At 51.0% G+C, this 23,368-nt stretch overlaps 2 protein-coding genes across 5 annotated transcripts; one reads left to right on the forward strand and one right to left on the reverse strand.

The window, feature by feature from the left end:
* Nucleotides 1-803: 803 nt before the first annotated feature.
* CUEDC2 (CUE domain containing 2) lies at nt 804-11,984 on the forward strand. Of its 3 annotated transcripts, none has more exons than XM_066323954.1 (10): nt 804-891; nt 1,672-1,801; nt 4,923-5,014; nt 5,851-5,994; nt 6,323-6,384; nt 7,827-7,960; nt 8,787-8,957; nt 9,294-9,355; nt 11,020-11,080; nt 11,469-11,984. In XM_066323954.1, exons 3-10 carry the CDS (start codon nt 4,941-4,943, stop codon nt 11,613-11,615), a joined length of 855 nt encoding a protein of 284 aa, XP_066180051.1. In that variant the 5' UTR covers nt 804-891; nt 1,672-1,801; nt 4,923-4,940; the 3' UTR covers nt 11,616-11,984. The 3 variants fall into 3 exon arrangements, with proteins under 3 accessions (XP_066180051.1, XP_066180053.1, XP_066180052.1); XM_066323956.1 differs by having other exon boundaries at nt 4,935-5,014; XM_066323955.1 differs by lacking the exon at nt 804-891 and having other exon boundaries at nt 1,613-1,801.
* On the reverse strand, nt 10,290-16,560 carry FBXL15 (F-box and leucine rich repeat protein 15). Of its 2 annotated transcripts, none has more exons than XM_066323953.1 (4): nt 16,463-16,560; nt 14,840-15,090; nt 13,609-14,111; nt 10,290-13,250 (listed from the first exon to the last, which is right to left on the reverse strand). In XM_066323953.1, the coding sequence occupies exons 2-4, from the start codon at nt 15,020-15,022 to the stop codon at nt 13,061-13,063; spliced, it is 876 nt and encodes a 291-aa protein (XP_066180050.1). In that variant the 5' UTR covers nt 15,023-15,090; nt 16,463-16,560; the 3' UTR covers nt 10,290-13,060. The 2 variants fall into 2 exon arrangements, with proteins under 2 accessions (XP_066180050.1, XP_066180049.1); XM_066323952.1 differs by lacking the exon at nt 16,463-16,560 and adding an exon at nt 15,869-16,009.
* Between the last annotated feature and the right edge of the window lie 6,808 nt (nt 16,561-23,368).

Raw genomic sequence — 23,368 nt, forward strand, 5'->3', positions numbered from 1 at the left:
AAACTGCTCCAGGAAGCACTGCGTTGTCAGACCAGGCAAAGCAGCGAGCGGCTCACCTGACTGGGGATGGGCGAGTGCAGCCAGTGAGCAGGGAAAGAACTGCGCTCCTGTCCCCATCCCGCTCTGCTCCTGTCCCCATCCTGCACTGCTCCTGTCCCCATCCCGGTCTGCTCCTGTCCCCATCCTGCACTGCTCCTGTCCCCATCCCGCTCTGCTCCTGTCCCCATCCCGCTCTGCTCCTGTCCCCATCCCGCTCCGCTCCTGTCCCCATCCCGCTCCGCTGCCTTCTCAGGGTGGTGGGCGGTCACTTGTCGGACTCGGTGATCTCAGAGGTCTTTTCCAACCCAATTGATTCTGTGATTCTTGAACGGCCAGAGCGTGCCCTAGACACACAGCAGTGCTCCAAACTGGCGGAATGAATGACCGATTATAGGGCAGCTCGTCGAGCCTGGGTGCAGCGGGGCGGCTCTTTAGCCACGAGACTACAAGCGGGCCGCAGCTCGGGGAGTATCCCGTGACAGAGCTCTGGCTGACGGCGACCCGGGCAGCCTGGCCCAAACACCTGAGAGCGTGCTCCTTTCAGCAGGGAACGCGCCTCCGGCACTCGGCAGGGACGAAAGCTCCGGGAGGCTTTCCCGGGGTGACTCCGCCAGGCGCCGCCCCCAGCCATCCCAAGGCTCCGGCACCGCGGCGCGCCCGCCCGGGCCGCTGCCCACAGGAAAGATGGCGGCGCGGGAGCGGCAGCGCGCAGCCGCCCTGCCCTGCCCTGTCCTGCCGGGCCGCGCGCGCCTCGCTGGCTGGCGGCGGGCGCGGCCACGTGACGCGTTCACGCGCGCCGCGCGGGCCCCGCGCGGAGGGAGGACGGCGCGGCGGGGGCGCGCGGGCGATCAGGTGACCGCTAACCCCCCGCCGGCGGCGGCGCGCGCCCGTGACCGCCCCGCCCGCGGGGATGCGGGATGCGGGATGCGGGATGCGGGATACGGGATACGGGACACAGCGCCGGGGAGCCCGGGAATCCGGGAGCAGGGTTCTCCGGAGTCCGCAGCGCGGCGGGCGGGAGACGGGCCAGGGCGCCGGGCAGGGTAACGCGCAGCCTTTGCGGCGCGGGGATCCGCTCACGCACGGTGCGGGCGGCACGGCGGGGGGAACCCGGCCCGCGCACCGCGTGTTTCGGGCACTCCGCGGCCTCGCTGTCGAGCCCCGGCGAGGGAATGCCGGTGGCGGGAGCAGCCCGAGCGCAGCGAAAGCCGCCCAGCCCGCGTTGCCGCTCCCGCGTGGGGCTCCCGCCGTGGCCACCTGCACGCAGGAATGCCGGTGCTCGCTCTGCGGTCTGTCTCCTTAAAACCTCGAGAGACAACTTCTGTCTGGCCACGGCGATGACGCCACCGGTGCTTTTGGAATACGTTGGTGATGTGCAGGGACCGCTGCTGGCCTTGCTAAGTGAACTGTAGATGCTGAAAAACATCACGACATCGCAGTGAATTTGAAAGCTGACAGGTACACCGTTCTCACAGCCATGTTATCCTTTCACAAAATACATTTTATTCCAAAGAATAAAGCTGTACTATCTGTGTTAGGGGGAATGGTCACAAGTGACATAAAGACACTAGTATACAGAATGATTCTCTTGTGCTCCTGCTTCAACTAATTCAGCTTTCCTTTCCCATAAAGGGCTTCCCTCATTCATGGCTTGGGCCTGGCAGTCATAGGATGGACTGTCGACTCCTCTGCAGGCACTGAAGTGACTTCGCAAACACTGGCCGTGAGCCGAAGACCTCGCTCAGGTGACACGTCTGCTCCGGTAAGGGCCCTGTGTCAGCAGAGCATCCGAGTGCAGCTTTCCAATGTAGACCTAGAGGGGAAGGCAGAGTCTGGCCACTGGCATTACTATCTTCTATCACTGTAGTTTACTGGAACTAAGCTATAAACAAAAGTGTTGTATTAATTTTAGAGCATTAACCTCTAAATTAATCATGCTTAAATAATTTGTGGTAGTACACACAGTGACCTCAGCCTGTTTTCCCATAGCAACCACACTGTGAAGTCCCTTTCAGGGACTTCTTTATCAAGAAAAACAAAAAACAGAAGCACTGAAATTGTCTGTAAAGTATCATTTAGCCTGGAAAGTTTTCCTTTAAGCCAGAAAAATTTAAGTAGTTCAGTGGAATATAACCACAGCTCATTCTCTGTCCTGCACATATGTCTTCTGAGAAGTTTCCTCTGAGCCTGTATGTCACAGGCTGCACTGAGAGGGCTTTATATCCCAGCAAAATGCACTTCCCAAGCACAGACACACTGAAGCAGCGTAAGACATGCTCTGTGCTTTTTCAAAAAAAAAATTCAGCGAGAGCTCAGTAAACCATCCCTGTCCCATTACTCACTCACATAAGAATAATCACTGACACTTGAGCTAAATGAGCCTTCTCAGATAAGATTCACCTAAACTTGCTCTAACTTGTTCTGAGAAACATCCAAGGATACAACACTGAACTCCTTCCGCTTGCAAAAACCTCTAGTCATTGGAAGGTAAATTTATGATCTCATAAAAGTTGATATACATCCAAATGGCAGTTCCTTAGTTCAGAAACATTCTTCTAAATTGCTCAAGTCTATCTTGTTTGTAAAAAGTGCAAGGCTTACAGTCATTCCCATTCCATCACACTGGGCATTTGGGAATGATTACTGAAGTTGGAGTTGAAAGAGCCTTCCAAAACAATCTAGCTGTATGCAAACAGTTCAGATTCTCACCTTTTTTTTTTTTTTTTTTTTTTTTTTTTGAGGAAGACAAATTCATACCAGCTTTTCTTCAATATAACATAAGTAACTATTTCATACACCACAAGAACAATGGTACTTTTAGAGGGATGTTATTTCTACATTTTTTTAACCAAAAAACCCACCAAACCAACAAAGTAAATTTGACATTAACGTGTTGGGAAGGAGAATACAAGGGGATGAAGATTGCTGAGATTGCTAGGTTCTCAACACTGACAACAGGGTTGGAAGCTCTGTTGAGATGCTGGCCAAAGTATCTAATACAGAAAATTAATAATATTTACATACACAATTTGAGAACTAATACCACTTTTCTCTGCCCTGAGGTGAGGAAATGCATATGCCATGTGATGTTATGTGGTTCAAATAAGCACTCCTGGTATTTCAAACTAAGCCTGTCTTAATGAGATGACATACAGTGCTCCACTGCTCACTCTTTGATTAAAAACCCCCTAGTGTTTAAAGACTGGAGTTTGTCAAAAAAGTAACAGGGATTTCCAGGAGCTGAAGGTCTCATGTTCTGGCAGTGCAAAACTGTAATGCTGTAGCTGTGACAGAGCAATAGGAGTATCATTTCATCATATGCTTTTAAAAATAGATTCTGTGCAACATGTTTCATAGAACTCACATTGCAACAAGAAATGCAGAAAGACTTTCACAGATAGATTTGAATCAGTGACAACTAATCAAGTGATCTTAAAACCCACATTGCAATTATGACTGGAAGTTTAGAAGTATGATAACATCTTTTTAGGAAAACTGAGCTCTCAAGAGAGTGATTTCTCCTGCCTTTGCGTTGTAGGTCATTTTCTGTATTGTAAATCACTCCCACACAATACTGAGCACATAGGATAAGCTCTCCTAGTGAATCTCCCTTTAACTATTGCAGGTCATCACTAGAAGTGTACATTTGAATGTATAATGCATAAGGTGTTTTGATGTCCCAAGTTACACAATTCTAAACTTGGCTGACTGTCATGGGGTCATTTTGTTTATATCCTGCTAACTCTGGAAGACTCATCTAGGGAAATGCCAAACCTTTCTGGTTCCCATAGGACACCAGAATTGTCTGTTAACAAGCTGTATGACTGTTCCATGAGTTCAGTGTCAAACAGGCCTGGTCAGGTCTTAGTGTGGTTGAAATGAGAGAGCTGCACTGATGGGACATGATGACCCTTGGAACCTCTCTGGCCAATGACCATATCAGTTCCTCTGAATGCAAGGTTAGGTTCCTTCCTGCGAAGAACTTGGTGCTTATACCAGGAATTTGTCCACCCAGCAGCTCTGGAGACCCCAATGGGAAGGAATGGTTAGGAAACAGCTTTTTTTCCATCTTGTTCAGTCCAGGCTCAGTACTGATAGCCAAAGCAGGACTGTGGACAGCCCCCTTCTGCCACTGCTTCTGCAGGAGCTCTGTGATTCTTAGAACTCCCCTGAGTTTTGGGATATCAAGTGCCCCTTGTTGCAGCTGCATCAACTGTAGAATGGCTCATTTACCAAGCACAACAACAGGCTCCTGTTTGGGCAGGATTCCACTGGCAGTCCATGCCTGACCTGGAGACCTTTGATATTTTGGCTGGCAGACTACTTGTCTGTGCCCTGCTTGGTATTTCCCTGTAAAATATGCTCTACGATGTCCTTTCTTTAGGAGACATTACCCTTGCTCCCACTCATTCCTGAGTCAAGTCCAAGCATCACTGCATATGGCTCTTAGCTGGAAGGTCCACCCCTTTCTGCACTTGTGTGTACTCCCACTCTAGCTGAGTCCACTCCCTGTTTCTCCCTCACTGGACAGCACAGTCTTCCATCTCCCTGGGTTCTGGATGCAGGACACATCTGCATTTCCAGCTTTGCTTCACAGAGGGGACTTTTTGAATGTATGGTACAGCTGCATACTGACAGCATCAACACAGTCAGGAGGGGCTCAAGATACTGGGCTCTTTTCCAGTGGATCCTCATACTGCAGCTTTTTTTGCCCACTGTTACCTGGAGATGACAAGACATTGGAGGAGGTTTTGAATTGTTCTCATGGGAAGAACACACTTACCTGTACCATACTTGCATTTTGATCTTATTTTGATTTTATTAAAATTACACTGACTTTTCTTCTTCTTCTTCTTTTTTTTTTTTTTTTTTTTTTTTTAAAGAAAAAGGTTTAGAGAAACATGGAGCTTGAAAGAATCATTCAAGACACACTGACACGCTTCATCCAGTCCCACATCCCTGCAGCAGATCTCAGGTATGTTGGGATAGGCAGTTCCAGTATCATTGCTCCAGCTTGAACTCTGCATTGTAACTCTGTGCACTATACTGAATTCTGTAGTTTTCCTGTACTTTGTGTTGGTCTCCTTTAAGTCAGATCCAGGATGTAAGTAATTTGCAAAGGCTCTGATGGGAATGCTGGAACAACTATAGTTTAGCATTGCAATCTAGCAATGTCATTTCTTTGATGACCAAGATGATTAATTTCCTGTCCAGTAATACCCATTAGGATATGGGATTTCCTTCATTCCACAGCGCTCCCAAACAGCTTTCCGAGCAGGATGATCTGTGTCAGGTTTCTCCCTATTTTGAATTCTGCCTGCATGCAGAGATAATAGCCACCTTGAGGCTGGAACACAGCAGCTAGTTTTGCAGCTGGTGGCAGCAGTGACATAATCATGGAGAGCAGCAGGCAGAGAACTCTGTATCCCATAGAAAGTGTAACTTAACAGAATATGATGACCTCACCTGAAACATCAGTCAATATAGAACAGCCAAGGTCTTGAGCATTTGGAATATTTTGGTTAGCTCAGCTGAAGCACCCACAGGAGCACAGCCTCTGGAACACATGCTGGGGCTTTCATTCAGTGCTGCCCAGGAAGCAGGACCACATGCACTATTTGTCTATTAATGTTTCCCTCTCAACCACTGACCACCTGCTACTTGGCCTTATGGGTGGGATCTCCTCATTACAGTCACACAGGTCCTTCTGCTGCTGTATTAGAAAGACACAAGGTTAGGAAGAATGAGGATGGAGAGAAAGGAAAAAATGGGCCTGTTGACCCTGCTGCCTATGTTCTGTTTTGTCTCCAGTGGGATGGATGATGTTTTCTTCTCTTATATCACGGGTGTCCTGGAAGAGCTGGGCTCACCAGAGTCCTCTGAAGAGACTTTTGACATGGACACCTTTGTGGAAATGATGGAGGCATATATCCCTGGTTTTGCAGAAATCCACAGGTATGTGATTGATACTGCTTTGTATGTGCATGCCATGCACCGGGGGCCTGGCCCCAAGCCCCTCAATACAAATTCTTTTGTTGAATTGTTTCAAATGTACTAGTTGAAAATGTATTAGTACTAAACCTGAGCCATCATGGTAAGTCACTCTTTGCCTGAATAGAGATGCTAATCCTGATATAGTTTTCAAGTAGGTCCTTGGTCATCTGAAATATCAGTTGATTTTTTCCCATCCAGCCTTGTCTTTCTATAAAATGGTAGCCATGTAGATAGGATAGGATAGTGCTTTTATTCCTCATGCTAATTATACAGCTTCTGTCTCTTGCAGTGGGGACGTTTGCGAAATGATGTTCTCCCTCTCAGAACGGCTTGGTGAAGCTCGCAACAAAGGTGAGTTACACAAACAATTTCAGGACAAGGAGATCTGTACATATTTTTAGTCTTAATATTTGGAGTTGAACGTCACAGAATAAAATACAAACTTGTTCACCACAGTTAGAAACTCATAAAGTAGCCTGAATTGATTGACAGGTTTGGGAATTTTTTTCAATGTTCAGTCAGGTTTTTCACATCATCGTACAGGAGGTTGGAGTCATATAGAATACTGTCCAAGACATTCTGGAGTGAAAAACACTTGATCAATTCTCCAATTACCTCTATTGAGATCAAAGCCAGAGTACTAAGAGAGAAATGGCCAGTTTGGGGCTGCTTGTCTGCTGCAGTTTAATTCTGAAAGTGAGGATTTCTGCCTGCCTCTGACAGCCATCTGCCTAAGTGGCACTACCACTGTGCAGCCTTTATCAGGTGCATCATCAAATAGAGTATCCAGCTGAATACATGTATCACATCTAACTTTGACCATTCTCAAAGCTCACATCCTGTCCATCCATGAACCCTGGCACAGATGCAAAATCCAGTGATGTGTTCTGACCTGCACTATGCAGGACTGCAGAAGACTACACTGTGACAATGGCCCTTTTTAACCTCAGCATTCACAGACCAGCTGGATTGCTGTATCAATTAACTCCATGGGTACTTTCTACTGTAGAACAGACAGGTTGCAGTGCCTGGATATCAGACCTTCCAGGACATAACCAGTCTGAGTTCTGCTGGTCTAACAACATCACTGCTGTCTTGCCAGAAGGCTACACAATGTAAGAAATGTAAGAATAGACAGTCCTGCTTTTTATCTCACTTGCTGCTTTCTTGAACTTGACAAAATCTACTGCTCTGCTCTGCTCCCCTGCATCCTACCCTTTGAGGATCCTGATGTAGCCAGAGTGTGGAAGGAAAGCACTATCACACAGTCTTAGGACAGAACAAAAGTGAAATGGTTCTTCCTACAGTGAGAAAAAGAGCCTGTAAAAAAGAGATGCATCAGAGTAACCTGATGACAGGATGTGCTAGCTTGTATGCACCTTGGGGATTACCACAGTGTATTCCCAAGTTTAAAATGAAAACTACACCTTAGTTCAAAGATAGAGCAAATACCAAGGAATTCTTAGAAATGGAAGTATCCACAACCATAGCACTAGCAGACTGAGAATTGAAAAGTAGAATTGAATTTGCAAGCAGCCCATGCCCTGTACAGCCTGGAAATGCAGAACTCAGGCGCTCCAGCACGTGCTAGCACTGGCTTCCTGCAGATCAGTGGGAGCAGAGCTGCAGCTATCCCCACGGAGAGCAGGAGAAACAGTAGTGCTTCCAAGTCTTGTCACTTAAGAAGAGATTTGCTTTGGTACACAGTGCACTAGCAATCTAATGCCAACAGAAAGCACAGAGCTCTAGCCTTAGTGGGACTGTTCCTCAGGAGATATCACTGTGTCTTTAAGAAAAACTTGGCCAAAAGGCTGTGGAAAGCAGGAGTGAAGCGCCCTCTGAAGACCTCACCAAGGGCCAGGAGCCTGGAGCTGGAGCCTGCACCGGGGAAAGACTGTGCGCTCTTACAGACGGAGCCAGGGCCCAGGTATGAGTACCCTATAGAGGAGCAGGAACACTGGGGACAGTCACACAGCACTAGGCCATCAGCACCACCTGAGGGCATTTTCCAGCTCTGGAAGGAACCACAGCATAGGCTGTGACACAGCATCACTTGTGGTCATGGTCTTCTCCGTTGTATGGCCCAAGCAAGACTGTCAGAAAATTATGTGCTGACAGACTATGATGTCTGGCTCATCATTTTCAGTGGCTGGAAAGAGTAAGCCAGTACAATGGCTGAGAGAGCCTGTCGCAATGCCTTCAGAGATCCCAGAGCAGCTACAGGTAATGCAGCACCTTCCACATCAACCCCATCTTCCTCCCCCATACCCTGCTTGCAGTTTCTCCAGTACTGATCTATTCCTGCTCTGTAGTGCAATCATTCTGTGTCCACAGCGCTCTAGCAAATGCTGCCATGGTGATTCTTTCTGATGTAGGGTCATGTCAGTGTTTAGCAGGCCCTTTCCTTTCTAATCAAAGTACATAAAACTTCACAACGTGGGCAGGAATCAGGCATTCGCACCACAGGGTCCAGAAAGCTCACTCCTAAGCATGGCCACACAGATGAGTCAGGTTACAGGAACCCTGCTTTAAAGCAAGTTGAAATACGGAGAGATTAAAGGAGAGTGAGGAGTTGGTCTTTCCAGAGATCCAATCCCCTGTTAGCTTCAGGTATCAGATTTAGTAATGATAGTAAGGAGAGTTTTCAGCGAAGGGCAAGCTGAATTTCCTAACTGTGAAAAACCAGAGGCCCTTTACAGCAGGGCACCTCACCTCACTGCATCCCCAACTTACCTGTTTTTTGCTCCAACTAGAAAGGTGCTGACTTGAAGGATGGGGTAGAGCTGCTACTGGAGATGTTCCCGGCCTGTACTGTGAGCCAGGCAGAGAAGGCTCTCGCCATGGCCTTGGGCAACTTGGAAGAGGCAGTGCAGTTAATTGTGGAGGAGAAGGTGGAAATTGGCCCAAGAGGTGCAAGTGTAAAGGTACTGTACTCTGACTGGGGTGGCAGCGGGCCAAGGAGCAGGGCAGAGCTCAGGAACATGCAGGTGCCACAGCTGTCTGCTACAAGCAGATATTTCGACTGCAGAAACTTTATGCACGATAAGCCAGGAGGATCATGCAGAGTGACAGCCCCTCTCCCTCCTCTGGCTCTCTCAGTATACACTGTGCCCACAACAAAGCCAGGACCCCAATGGAGCTGTGGCTGGCACCCTTTCCCCCAGGGGCTGGAGTACTCCACCAGCAGCTGGGTTCACTGAGCTAGCAGACAAGCTGTATGCCCTGTTGTGCTATTCACACACCAACTTGTCTCCTCCCAGGAACTGGCACGGCCCCGCAGAACACCCAACCATGATGAACTAAAACAGGTCATCCTACAGAAGTAAGTACCCAGCAGCAAAGAACCCCTTGTTTTGCTCCAAATAAATGAAGAGGTAGCAGTTTGGGGAACAGTGTGGTCTGTTAAGAACTAGGGGTGGGTATTAGCTGAACACATCTAATCACAAAGAGAATCATCAGCTGCGAAGAAAGAGGAAAAAAAATGAAAAACCAACCAAACACACACACACAAAACCCCCAACAACTAACCCACAAAACGTGAACAACCGAACAGGTTTGGCTTCTTTTAGAGCTCTGGCACAGAAACACATTACCTGTACCAGCTGGGTCACAGCACTGGCTGCGTGCAAGGTTTCAGCCTCCTATAGATACAGTGTAAGTCACAATGCTGTTAGCTGAGGTCCAGGTTAAAGGTCCAAGGCACAGACATCATGCTGCAGCTCAGGTAACAAACACATGGTGACCTGTAAAACTACAGTAACTCATTCATACCTCCATTCTTAGAGACAGTCCAAACAAAGTTAAAGATACCGTCAAAAGACTGCCTGTACAACAGTACTGGGAAGACTAAATCTCAATTGCTGAAGGTGTGAATTCAATGCATTTAAAGAAACCTCTCTGAAGTTTCCTGCTATGGACTTCTTGGGAATGAAAATAGCTTTAGATTAGTTTACCTGTATTCATTTCTAAAAGCATTTAATTCTCAATCGGAGAACTCACAGTGTGGTTTCATCGATCTGCTTTAAGATCTCATATTTCATGAGTATCCTCATGCAGGCATGCAGTTTCCACATGTCTATCCAGCCACATATTTTCCACTTTACATTCTCCTCAGGGACAGGATAAACAGTCGATGGGCTAGGAAAGATAAAGCAAGGCAGAACAGCATCCAGGCAGAAGTAGTAATCCCCATCCTTGCCCATCTCCTGTGCAGGCTCATTTCAGAGTGACAGGCAAGGGAACAAAAAAGCACCAGCTTCTTGTTATATTTCTGAAAACTTCACTTTAATGACATTTTGGCAACATCCTGTACTTTAAGCATCACTCAAGCACAGGTACAGAAAGCAGATCGCCATAGCTGAAGATACACAAGAGCAACTATACTAACTACTGAGGGAGAAGTCATGGTCACCTGTGCTAAACCAGCACCAAGATCTCAGAGTAGCAACTCAGCAGTACAGCAAGCAAATGCTTGGACCCTGATGTTTCAGTTACATATGAAATGAGGTGATGTTTTTATCAAGTTGCTTCCAGCACAGACCTGTTTCACAGTCAAGTAGTAGGAGGAGTGTGAAAGGAACACCATCACTCAGGGCAAAAGCAGCAGACTGGTCCTGTAATCTCACCTATATCTCATCTGGTTGCCATTGCTTGGACTGAGAAGGAACAAAGCTGCCCCAATGGCAGAGCACACCAGACGTCTGTTTTACAGTGGCTATCAGCATTCTCAACCACCTCAGTTTTCAATACCCTTCACATACAGCTAAGAATGCTACTCCAGAAGAATCCTGCTAGATTCTCACCAGAAGGATGACATACCTCTTGCCCATTTCATCCAGAGTGGAACATCAAGTTCTCCTAGCTGCAATCTAGGCAGGTAGGACAACATGCACAGCCACAAATCAGCCAGGGGAGAGGGGACATAGGCTGTGAGTAGTCCCAGGCAATGTATGTTACAGTGTTCACTAAATGCTGCTTGTGTTTCAGATACATGATGGTGGATAGTGCAGATGATCAGAAAACGCATCGGCCAGCTCCACCCAAAGAGGTAAGCAGGCCCAGCTGTAGAGCAGTTTGAATGTCCCAAGGTTGGGAAAAAAAAAAAAAAAAAAAAAAAAAGGCTGCAAGTCCAAAAAAAACAACAAGGTGGACCAAAGGCAGGTCCATTCATAGAACCTGTCAGTCAAAGAGAGAAGATTAGCTGAGCTAAGGTCCTGCAGGGACTGTCCGTTCTAACCTTTCCTGACTACCATGGCTCTTGCTCCCTCCCATCAGAGAGCACCCTTCCCAGTTTTGGCCAAGATTCCCAACACAGACAATGGCAAAGCAGCCAACCCACCGACCTCCCATAGTGCAGCTCTGCTTTAGCTTGCCCCCTCCATTTCTCTATCAGTGTGGCTGTGCATCCACTTGGTGTTACTGTCTTTCCTCTCCAGGCTCCCAAGAAGCTGATCCGCTATATTGATAACCAGGTGGTGAGCACAAAAGGAGAGAGGTACAAAGACATCAAGAAGCCTGAGAGTGAGGAGATGAAGAGAACCTACATCAGCCTAAAACCAGCCAGGAAGTACAAGTTCCACTGACAACCAGGTCCTCCTGCTCTTCAGGCTTCCACCTCACTGCTCGGCATGGCAGGATGGATGTATGGTGCTAGGAATGAGGCAACTCCACCTGCCGCTAACTTGAACTAACCTGGAATCCAGGACATTGCTTTCAGCTTCCTTTCAACTAACCTGTCTGAGGAGACTTCACTCCTTGTGTGGCTATCCCTCTGCCCCCAGACGCATACTGCAGTGGCTCTCCAGGACCCAGGCATTCTCTGCTATTCCTTGCATGGGACATTTTTAGATCTAAGATGTGGCATGAGCTTTTGCAGCAACCTTTTTAACAAGTCTTTGTGCACTGTTGCTTTAAGTGCCAGTATTAATAAAGATGATGTGAGTTGGTGTGTAGTTCAGCCAGAGCACACACATGCTTTACAATACTGCCTTCAGTCCTTCTGAGGGCCAAAGACAGGAGCAGGGTCCTCTCTTCCTCTAATTACTCTCTTCATCATGTTCTCAAGATGCAGCTCCTGTTTGATTAACTGCCTAGTGGATAAAAGGGCTTAGGCTCAACTCCAGAACTAGGCTCTCCCTGCCAACACAATCTACAGCTCTTTCCATAAACTCCAGCTGATAGCAGAGTCAGTGCTCCTGCCATTTCTCACCACTGCTGAGAGCCAAAGCTCCAGCCACACAACAGGGAGCAAAAGACAGTAGCAGGCCTGGGCACTACTAAAATGTTAAGTCAGATGCTGGAAGAAACAAATGACAATGACCAACTGCTTTCAGTGACAGCATAGCTAGGTTTGGCATTTTTCTCTTGGTCAAACTGCCATTAGGAGCATGTACCCCCTGAAAACAACTCCCACCTTGCTGCAGCCTAAACCAGCACATTGGCCTGGGCAGACACACTGCCTGCATTTGGGCCATGCTAGTCCTTCGGTGCCAGGCTGGCCAGTGGCTGTGGGCTGGAGCTAGGCTCACTGCCCTCCTCCCAGAACCCAGAGGGGCCTGCCCTCTCCCAAGAGGAGGGCTGGTAGCTATTCTTTCTGCTCCAGCTGGTCCGGTTTGTTCCACTGCTCAGCTGGCATGCCCTGCACACCCACCCCAGGGGACAGTCCCCAGGAAACACTCCCCTGCTTTCTGGACAGCTGCCGCCTAAAGATTTAAAATATAACAAATAATAAATCCTATCTATTGGCTGGCCTGACCAAGGCCTGTTCAGCACCATGGCGTTCCTGCAAATCACTCGCTCTTTCCACGCCACTGCAGAGGGAGCTACTTTCCCCAGAGGCACCAGTGAAGTCCACTTATGAGCACTCAGTGGCTGCTAAACAGCCCCGGAGGAAAGAGTGAGCCCCACTCAAGCCAGCCTCACCAACGGGACTGACCTCTCCCTCTGCACGTCTCCACAGCAGCCAGTTCCGGCATCCTTCTGGGATCCCAGCATTTTGTCAGTCCCCCCCTCCCCAGCAGCAGCAGTTCTAGATCTGAAGGTTGATGAAAGGGGCGAAGCCAACCACATCTTGCAGCAGAACAAGAGCCCTCTGCAGCGGAGGCTCCACATCCAGCTCCACCCCACGGCTTCGGAGGATGCTCAAGCTGGACTCTGCCACGTTGTGGCAATGCTTGACCTTCAGCGAGCGCAGTTTGGGACAGTACTCAGCCAGGACCCTGCCAAGAAAGAGAGCACATGCAAGCTGCAAGTCAGGACTCCTAAGTGCACTCATGCTCTTCTCTACTCCCAGCAGACTGCGCCATATATACACTATCCTTTGGGGACAGCACCATGGTGGTATGAGATAAAGTCAAAGGACATCTGGATCCCAGACCTACCTGCCATGATATGCTGGGAAATTTGTTGTCAATAGCACACAGTGCCTCCCCTGAAGGGCCTGCTAGTGGCTTCTCTCCCAGACTAAGCTCTCATTGCTTTCAGCATGATGAAATCTGACTTTCCTCTCTGGTTCTCTTCCTCTCCCCATCCCAGATACCTGCCATCCACACCCTGGCTCCCCACACTGCTCAGTACCTGATGGAGTCATTCTTGACTCGCAGACACCCCGTAAGGTCCAAGTGCTCCAGCTCTGGGCAGCACTTGGCAGTCTCCTCGACTGCCACATTGCCCACATTGGCATTGACAGCCAGTGACAGAGACTTGAGCCTGCCGCACTTCTGCACCAGGTAGCAGATGGCCTCGTCCTTCAGCTGGCGACAGGCCGTCAGGTCCACAGCCTCCAGCGCCTTGCAGTGGTCAGCCAGGCTGCGCAGGGACAGGCTGTCCACCCACTCACAGTGAGCCAGAGAGAGCTGGCGCAGGTTGGGGCAGCTCAGTGAGATGGCCACGAGCGCGTGGCGGCTGAGCTGGGCGCAGCCCTTCAGCTGGATCTGGTGCAGGTGGTGGTTCTGCCCAATGACTGGGAGCAGATCCTGGTCCGTCAGCCAGTCGGAGCAGTTCTGGAGTGCCAGCTGCTGCAGAACTTCGTTGTCCTTCAACAGGTTAACAAAAGCGGCTCGAGGGATGGCAGGTCCAATCTGCATGGGGAACCCAGGAAGAATGAGGCATCCCCCCAGGGCTTCAGATAAGCCTCATCCTCACCAAATACTCTCTTCCCTGCTCTCTTCTTCTGAGACAATAGTGACCAAAGCCATCCCCTGTCCTCATCCCAGGAAAAACCCTACCCATCAGACTGTGCTCACCTCATGCCAAGGCTACTTGCCACAAGCTAGATGATTCTGTGGTTTCTCCATCCCACATCATCACTCCTCCATTTATATACTCATGATGAGCTCCACACCTCTGCTCTCCAAAAATCTCTCTGCTAGACCACTCTGTGTCCTCACAGAATGGCAGTTACTCAAATCTTTCCCAGGCAGTGGCTCCCAGGAATAGCACAAACTTTCCCTGAAGATCATGCACAGAGTTATCTCCCGACAGGTCCAACCTACTGCACAACCTTAGTAAGGACATGCTACTCCAAAACTTGTTTCTGCCAACCAGTGCCCCATAATGGCCTGGGTGGAGTTTCCACGCTTACTCCTCCCAGGGCCTCTTACTCAAGCGACTGGCATTGCTTGGCCCTGAGTCACTGCCTCTCCTCCCTAAGCCCATCTGTCCAGTTTGACACCTAAACCATTAGCCCAAGCTCCTGAGCAGAAACATTCCTTGCCAAGGGTTTCTTCTCCCCACATAGATGCTCGTCTGTTAGTTCCAGAGCAGTAGGACATCCGTGTCCTCCCCCAGCCTCAGAGCCATCCAATACCTGGCTTGAGTCAAAGCAGCGCATGTTGGCCAGGTACAGCTGGATGAGAGACTGGAATGACTTGCTGACCCTCTGCAAGCTCAGGAGTTGCTGCAGCGGCAGATGACAGAGGATATGTGGAACCAAGATGTCTTCCCAGGGCAGGTCCAGGAGGCATCCCCTGGTCGGGGTCACACTCATCATCAGTCACCAGAGAGCCAGGCTACTACAGGAGCCAGGCAAGATCAGCTCACACCTACTGCCGAGTGCCTCTAGGAGGAACAGCAAGAAAGACTCAGACCCAGCAACATTTTCCACAATCAGCCCACAGAGAACAGCCCCTTGGCTAGGCACATCAGCAGGGCACATGCCTGCTGCCTGCATCACCACCTCCCTAGCCCGGGACGTTCACTGCTCAGGCATCCGAGTCTACCTGCCCGCAGTACCCTCCAGGAGAGCCTGGGTGCGGCTTTCCATCAGCTGCTGAAGCAGGCCCTGTCCCTCAGCGAAGCAGCAAGAAGCTGCTGCAGCGTTACCGCACCAGTCGCACAGTAGCTCTGCCCAGCATTCATGTCCGACCATCGCTCTACCTCTCAGCCACTCCCAGCATCCAGTGCTGGGCCACCCGGGCACCCTGCAAGGGGGAGAGATCAGGCACTTGCTCCTTCCCGCGAGGGGAAACAAGGCTCCGGGCTGCCCCCAGGGAATCTCCCTCCGAGGAGTGGGCGCTCAGCATCTCTGCGAAGACGAGGCCTCGGGCCGGGAGGGGGCAGAGGGGTCCCGGCAGCCCGAAGCCCCCCGAGCTGCGGCTAGAAAACAGCAGCAGAGCCCACACCCGGGAGGGTCCTCATCCGAAACCATTCCTGCCCCACCGCCCTAAGGGGCCTCGCTCGGCCCCAGAGTCGCCCCCGGGCTGCCCCGCCGCCGCAGCGGAGCGGCCGCGAAAGCGCCGCCGGGACCAGCACACCGCCGCGCTGCCCGCCGCAGCGCGCCGTGGCGAGGCGGCAGGGCGGCCCGGGGCGGCCCAGCCCTGCCCCGGCCCCCCGGTACCTGCGGCCCCGCCGGGGCTGCCCCGGCCGCTCCATCCGGCGCCGCACCCGCCCTGGACACCGGCGGCCGCTCGTGACGTCACGGCGGCGGGCGGAAGTGCACGCGCCCCGCCACCCCACCTTCGGCCCCGCCCCCCGGCCGCGCCCCGGCGGCGGAGCGCCGCAGGGACCGGCCCACAGGCCCCGGGAGGGCCCGGGCCGCGGCGGCGAGTGCCGGGCGGGACAGCGGGCCACGCCGGTCACAGGTCCCACTGCAGCGACTCCCGCAGGTTGCTCCCAGCGGCGCGGCGCGCACACCGGCCCTGGTGCCCCAGCTCACGGGGCGGACCCGCTCCCCCGTGCACAGCGCCTGTCCCAGTTCCTCAGTTATCCCAGATTGCCAGTGCACGCCGGATCCCCGTGGCCCCAGTTCCCCGGCGTACTCCGGTGGCTGCAGCCCCGCAGCTATCCCTGTTCCCTAGTGCACACCGCCTGTCCCAGTTCCTCACTTATCCCGTTTCCCCAGCGCACACGAGATCCCAGCGCACGCTAGCTGCTCCAGTTCCCCACGGCCCCAGTTCCCCGGCGCACACCGGTTGCTCAGTCCCGGAGCTACCTAGGTTCCCGAGCGCACACCAGCCGCTGCCATTCCCCACGGCCCCAGTTCCCGGGTGCACACCGGCCGCAGCCGTTCCCGGTGGCCCCGGTTCCCGGCGCACACCCCGGCCCCGGCGGGCGGCCGCGCATGCGCAGCGCGGCGCCGCTGTCCGTTCAGCACCACGCGGAGCCGGGGCCCGCTGCTGCCGGTGAGCGACGGCCCCGCCACCCCCCGCAGCCACCTGCCGGCTCCGCAGCTCTCCCAGCGGGCAGTTCCGGCCTTGGGATCCCTGGGAAAGGCCAATCCCGGGGGCTCACAGTTCTCACAGCACCCCCGACCGCCAGCCACTGGGCCCCGCTCCTCCGCCGGTACGGGGCCGTCCCCGGCCCAGAGCTGCCCGCGGCCCGCCGCTCCCAGCCCGCATACTCCCACGCTGCCAACCGGCTCCTCCGCCGGTGCCCCACCTGCCTCCGCAGCCCCGAGGGCAGAGCGGGATCCTTTCCCCTTGCCCGCGGCCCCCGCGGAGAGGCGGCCCGGGCTCCTGTCCGCGCAGTTGCCATAACGACCCCGCAGAAACGGACGCTGCTCCTTCCTCCCCGCTGTCGGTTTGCGGAGCGGCCATCGGCGGGCACCCGGTCCGGGTTGGTGCGGCACTCGCTCCCCGCACCTCGGAGCCGGCACAGGGCGTGCGACTCCATCTCTGTCTCGGGTCTGAGACCTGCTGACTTGTGCAGCATCAAGCTGCTGATTACTGCGGGCATAGAAACCATAAAAAATCCACCTGGCAAAAGAGCAGGGCCCACAAACAGTAAATAAGTCCCAAATCCCTGGTCTCAAATTCCCTGGAAAGCAATGACCCATCTGTCCACCCAGCTTTGCTCATTTCCTCAAAATGTAGAATCTGGTTTGTGGAAAAGTCTTGTTTCCTCTGGGGGAAATTATCCACTCTGTCTGCCCCAGGACACATAGCACCAGCTCCTCGAGGATTCCAGTGGCTCTCTGAGTTAGCACAGTGCATTTCTCATTTAAAGGACGAGTGATGCAGAGTTTAAAATTTTCTGTTGTAGTTAAGAATGCCCCTGGCCATGTCCTGGGACAGCTTTTTCTTTCCCTGTGATGTTAGCACTCTGTTCTTGACTTCCTGCTGTGAAATAGAAAAGTGCAGAGTCCCTTAATATGTAGAAGCACTGGGTTTATGGGCAGGAGTGATGAAAACTGGATATGAGACTAGTTAGGGCCACTAAGATTTATAAGTGCCCCAACAGCCTGACAGCTGTTTGCCTGTGAGGGGTTTGGCCAGTTGGCTGGCTACAGCTACTGAGATGTATGTACAAGGTACTAGAAATTATGGATACTTTCCAGCTGTGAAATGTTCATAATGTTCTCTTTTTTATTCACAGGTTGTTTGCAGATGCAGAAAGAGCATCAGAGACTGGTAGTGTATTGTAGAGGTGTGTGCTGAGACCCAGATTTACGCCATCAAGATGTTCAGTGAAGCCAGCAACCTAGGTCTACACCAATGGTAAGGATCCCAAACCAGTACTGGTTTTGTGCTCATGTTGATCAAGTTTTCCTATATGCAGAGCAGCTGTGAAATGGCTGTACAGCACTGCAGTACAGGGCTTGAGGGCCTGTTATCCACTGTAGCTTTGTGGTGAAGGGACAGATCAAAGCAGACAAGCTTGAAAAACCAGAGCTTTGTTCTGCTCTGCTCAATCAAGATTTGCAGCGAGCTTCTGCCTTTCTGTTGGAATATATTCTGCCAAAGTTGGGTCTGCATTCTTCTTGAGAGGTGGCTGTAAGTCTCCTTTATATGCTTCAGTTGGATGCCCATTTTTAGTTGATCGATAATAGCTCAAACAGGTCTGCCAAAATGTCTTTCTGAGTTGGGCCTGGTGAATGCTGGGCTGTGACACCTGCAGTTCTTGCAGGACAGCTGGAGGAGTGTATTGCACATGCACCTTCAACATGCAGGGGACGCTGTTCAGTTCCCTGGTGCTCCTGTTATCCCAGTGGCGACTGATGTCCTGTGGGGGAAAACAGGGTTACTGCGTCAGGCCTTGAGCTGATCCATAGTAATGAGAGACCAAACTGAGCCCCAGGGGGAGGAAGCAGATTAGCTCACAACAACTGCTGCTGCAGCAGCTTTCCTGTATATTCCTTGGAAGCATACGGTGCTGGCAGCTTGCAGAGCCAGAGCATGGCATCTTCACCCTTATTAATATCCCCTGAAGTGAACAGAGACTTCAGCCAACTCCACTGCTACAAGGTGGTGCTGATGCACAGCTGTACTTCTGAAGAGTCTAGAGAAGCAGTTTGGTCATCACTTCACCCTTTAGGAAGTGGAGATGAGATTTAGGAAACTGGACCCTGAAGGAGGGGAAGTTTCATGGTTAGAATAGCCCCCAGAGATGCTCCTGATTTGGTAGCTATAATTGGCAAGTCTCCTCCACTTATGCCTTTTGACTTGCAGTGAAAATTCAGTTATTTCCATGTCAGAGGTGTATTCAGAGGTGGGCTGAGTTTCTGCAAGCCTGCTGGGGTTTCCAGAAGCTAGTGCTGTCCAAGGGTACAACTTATTTTTAGGAGATCAATATGATGCCAAGCCAACATTATTCCAGTGTTCTAGGATATGTCACCTCGTATGATGGCTTGGCACCTTGCTGGCTAAACATCTGTAGATGTAAACATCTTACAAAGACTTTGGGGCCATTTTCTTTATAGTTTTCTGCTACCCCCACTGCAGTATTCGCTCCTCCAAGATGTGAGACCTAGGTGAATGCAGTGCCACAGAAGTTCAGTAAAGCCTCTCAACACTGTTTTTTCTTGGACTCTCACCAGGGTCTTTCAAAGGGTCTGGCTCCATCTTTTCTCTGGCTGCAGGGTAAGTCTGACAGCCTCCATCACACTCACGGTTGGAGTGGACCACAGCTGGACTTCTTGGTTGCATGGGAGAAGGTATTGAGCTCACAGGGTAAGCTCTGCTGTCAGTCAGTGCTGAGACTGCACAGTGTAACCAGAAGCCATTTCTAAGCTGGTGAAACAAGAACACATGGTGACTTCTGTTCAACCCTTCCCTATACATACCACCTTCCTACTTCTTATTCAGAAAAGAATTTGACTATACAGTCAGGGCTAAAAAAAAATAAATACAAATAAAGCAAGACCAAGTTCTGCAAGTCAAGGCTGAAAGAAGATTATGCATGAGAAGCTCCCAGCTAAACGGAAATACAGGGCTGTTCTGCAGCATCCCACTCATGAATCGCCTGCATTCAAGCTTTCAGTGTGTCCTTTGCATTTGTCTCCACACATTTCCATGACAGCCATTTTTCTCAGTTTTCTGGATATATTTGTAATTACTCCTCTATAACTGACCTTCAAGGCCTTTTTACACAATCCTGTATGTGACTCTGTTCTTCCTGTGCTTCATCAGATTGTGTGCCTGGGGCTTACTGTCTCTTTTCTGCAAAAAATACTCTGTATTCGTTGCACTCACTTCCCTTTACACCCTTTCACCTTTCCCTATGTGAATCTTGCATCTGAAGGTATGGGGAGGGGATCACATTTTATTGCTGCATAGATTAACTGAAGAGCAGTCTGAAGATCTGTGCTGCAGCACAAGCCTTTCCTTGGAGGCTACACCAGAGTACGGGTGATTTGGGTTGTTTCAGACTAAATTTGTCCCTTTGTTGCAGTGACTCACCGTGGTGAGGTAGGTCTGGTGAATGACCTGCTGGCACCCAGGAAGCTCTGTCTTCACTGGAGAGCCTACCCAGCCACTCAGAAATCCCTTGCTTTCCTTCAAGATCATCTTTGCCTGAGCATCTTTTTACCAAGAGATACTCCCACACAATTGTTCCCCTAACTGCTGTGTAGGGAGATTATTTATGGCTCAAGCTGTGCTGAGGCCCCACCTCCCACATCCCCAGGACAGGTTTTATCATGCTGTCATTTCTGCCTTCATCTTGACAGAGCAATGCTGGTGGAGGAAGCCCATTCCCTGTGCGGGTGCTGCCTGGCACTGGAGCAGAGTCTGAGAGGATTTCTGTAATAGCTGGTGTGCCTGGGGCATTACAGAAATATTTTGTTACAGATCATTCTGAAGCCCAGCACACAGCATTTGCTACCACTTCTTTACAACTCCACTCTTCCAGGCCCCTGTTCCGCCTGCAAGAGGGAGCAGCACAAGGTAGGGAGCTGGGACACTGGCCAGGGCCCTGGCAGACAGGCAGGCAGCAGCTATCCCTCATGTAGACTGTAGTCTGCATGGGCTCTCCTCTCTGGTAAGACATTTTGCAGTCTGTATCCTCTTCTAGAATGTCTTTCACCCTGAAAAAAATCCTGCCATGGTCCCACATGAGTGTCCCACGCAAAGGAGCTGCAAGAGACAAAGGACACTACAAGTTTGCTCTCCTCTGTTCCAGCTTTGGGTGGACGGGGCTTCAGGAAGGTCTCCAGAACTGTCTTTTTGCCCCGACTAAGCTGCCAAACAGCATTTCTATAGGACTGTCCAAGGGAGGGTATTTTCTCCATTTATCTTTAACCGCAAGCCTAGTGGAATAATAGATAAATGCATCAGCCCATTAAAGACTTGGCTTGTTCTGCAATGGCATTTTTAATATATGACTAGGATGTGGTTTGGTGTTGGCACTGGAGGTAGAAGGCATTAATTAGAGCCATGTAGTTATGCCTAGGCCCTGAGGGAACTCATGCAACCTAATTGGTTGCCCTGGAGCCCTCAATGCAAAAGTGAGTTTCCCTTGCTTTCATTGGGACTCATCACCTTGTGGCTGGTGTTCCTATTTCCATGATGCTTCCAGTCATTTGGGTGAGAAGAGCCCATCTGCTGATGGAGTGACTGTCACCCTCCTTGCAGACCTACAATGTGCCCTGAGGCTACAGTATAGCCCCAGTGATTCTGGCAGCAGTGAGGCAGAATATGCCCTTGTACCCTTTGCAATACCTTTAGCACAAAGCACACCAGAGAGGAAATGGCTTTGACAGCCCCCCCTAAGCTCTGAGAAGCAGCCCTGGGGTGCAACACAATGTCTATCCCAAGTGGAGCTGGAGCTGCAGCTGCAGCACCTTTCTAGAGACTGATTCATGTGCCTTAGGGCAAGCTGAGCATGAGTGTCTCCTGGAGCCACCTGGGGGAAAGAGCTCTTGTCTAACCCCTCTTCACCCAAGTTTCACCTAGATCTGTACAGTTGTTCAGACACTATGACATGGCAAGTTGATCTCTTTCAAGCTGGAAGTTCATCGTTATGCTGCCCTGATGGTACCCAGACCCTTCTGCTTTTGGGAGGGAAAACTGTATTGTAGACTTAGGAAGATGACCAAGGACATTGCTGGCAATATTTAGAAAACTCCTGGAAGCTCCCTGTTGGAGGACCTGGGAGGTTGAAAGGGATAGCATGGAGTTGAGTGGATTCTCATACAGGAAGGACATGGTACCTGCAGGCAAGGACTGGAGGTCCTGAAGTACCCAAACAAAAACAAAGAGGGTTCCAAGTGCACTGCACTCCCTCTCTAGCTAAGCCCACTAGACTGGTGCTTGGAGGTGAAGTGTGGGGTGAACCTTTTCCCCCTTCTGTCATCTGCCAGAGGGGTTTTCTGCTCCCTCTTGTCCTTCATCAGCTGGAGAGGGATTCACAGCAGGAGGGATCAGGAGGGCCACAGCTAAATCCTGAAAAATCCTGATCCAAGTGAGGCTTATGTCAGTGCTGGCCAGACCCATGTATGTGGACACATCTTTCATGAGTTTTAGGGCTGTGGGAAGATGAGTGAGATATAGAGCAGGACACAGTAGGGAGAGCAACAGCTACTGCTACAACAGGGAGAACATTTCTGTTTTGGACAGAAATGTGTTTTCTGTGAATGGTCTGGATCTCCAGTCAGGGTGGTAGGAAAAGACCTCTCTCTTACCTTCTGCAGCTCTCAGCAGGGCTGCCTGCAGGTGCTTGGATGGCACAGACATGCCTTGTCCTGGTATGGACACACTGGGAAAGCTCTGAGCTCTTCCACTTGGTTAAATTTGTCACTCTGGCTGTGGCTTAGAGAAAAGCCTTCCCCCTCCCCGCCCTCCTGCCATCAAGAAGCTGCTGAAGGAATCAGGTCGTTGATCCTTCAGTAGTGAGGCCCCTAATTAGCCCAGCTTCTTGGAGTCTGCCAGAAAAGCCGGCTGTGTGTAAGGCAGCTGGGTCCCACAGTCCTCAGTGTGGGGGAGAGAGGCCCTTCACAGGCAGGAGCCTGGAGAAGGAAAGGGAAAATGGCAGCACTTTGATGCATTAAATATGAGGAAAACCTGCCCCCCGCCTGATGCTTTTTCCCAATGCCTGGGAGGACAGAAGGAGACCCACTTTCTGGGTGACAGTGGGGGCAGGTAAGCTTGGAGCTGGGCTTGCTGCAGTCAGGGAAAGCAGCAAGGAGAGGCAGCTCTTCCCAAATTCTCTTGCAGACACGATGTGCACATGAAGCTCCAGCTCCCCTGGGCTTCTTGTCTCACACACATTTAATAATGATTGCTGGGCTAGGTAATAAAGTGCTGTTTAATAGCAAATCGATCTGGCAACCTGTAAGGGCACAAAGTGCTGGCTGCCAGTCCCAGTGGCTGCCACATGCAGACCCAGTGCTCTGGCAGCATAAGGCCCTGAAGCCCTGCCACAGCAGCCCTCACCTTGGTACCCAGCTGTCCATATGAGCTCTACTCACATGTGCCACTGGTGCCAGTGGAGTCCCCATGCCTAGGCAGGAGACAAAGGATAGGCAATTTCTCACCCCCTTGTATCTAGAAGTGGTTTCCTGAGATTCATGTGGCATTTACCATCTTTGGGGTGCCTAGTGACACCATGATATCAAGTTCCTGGTGGCCTGAGACACCTTGGCACCCACGGCTGTAGTGTGTGTAGGGTGATGACCTTTGGA

The sequence above is a fragment of the Sylvia atricapilla genome, chromosome 8 (assembly GCF_009819655.1).
Source record: "Sylvia atricapilla isolate bSylAtr1 chromosome 8, bSylAtr1.pri, whole genome shotgun sequence".
Classification (NCBI taxonomy): Eukaryota; Metazoa; Chordata; class Aves; order Passeriformes; family Sylviidae; genus Sylvia; species Sylvia atricapilla.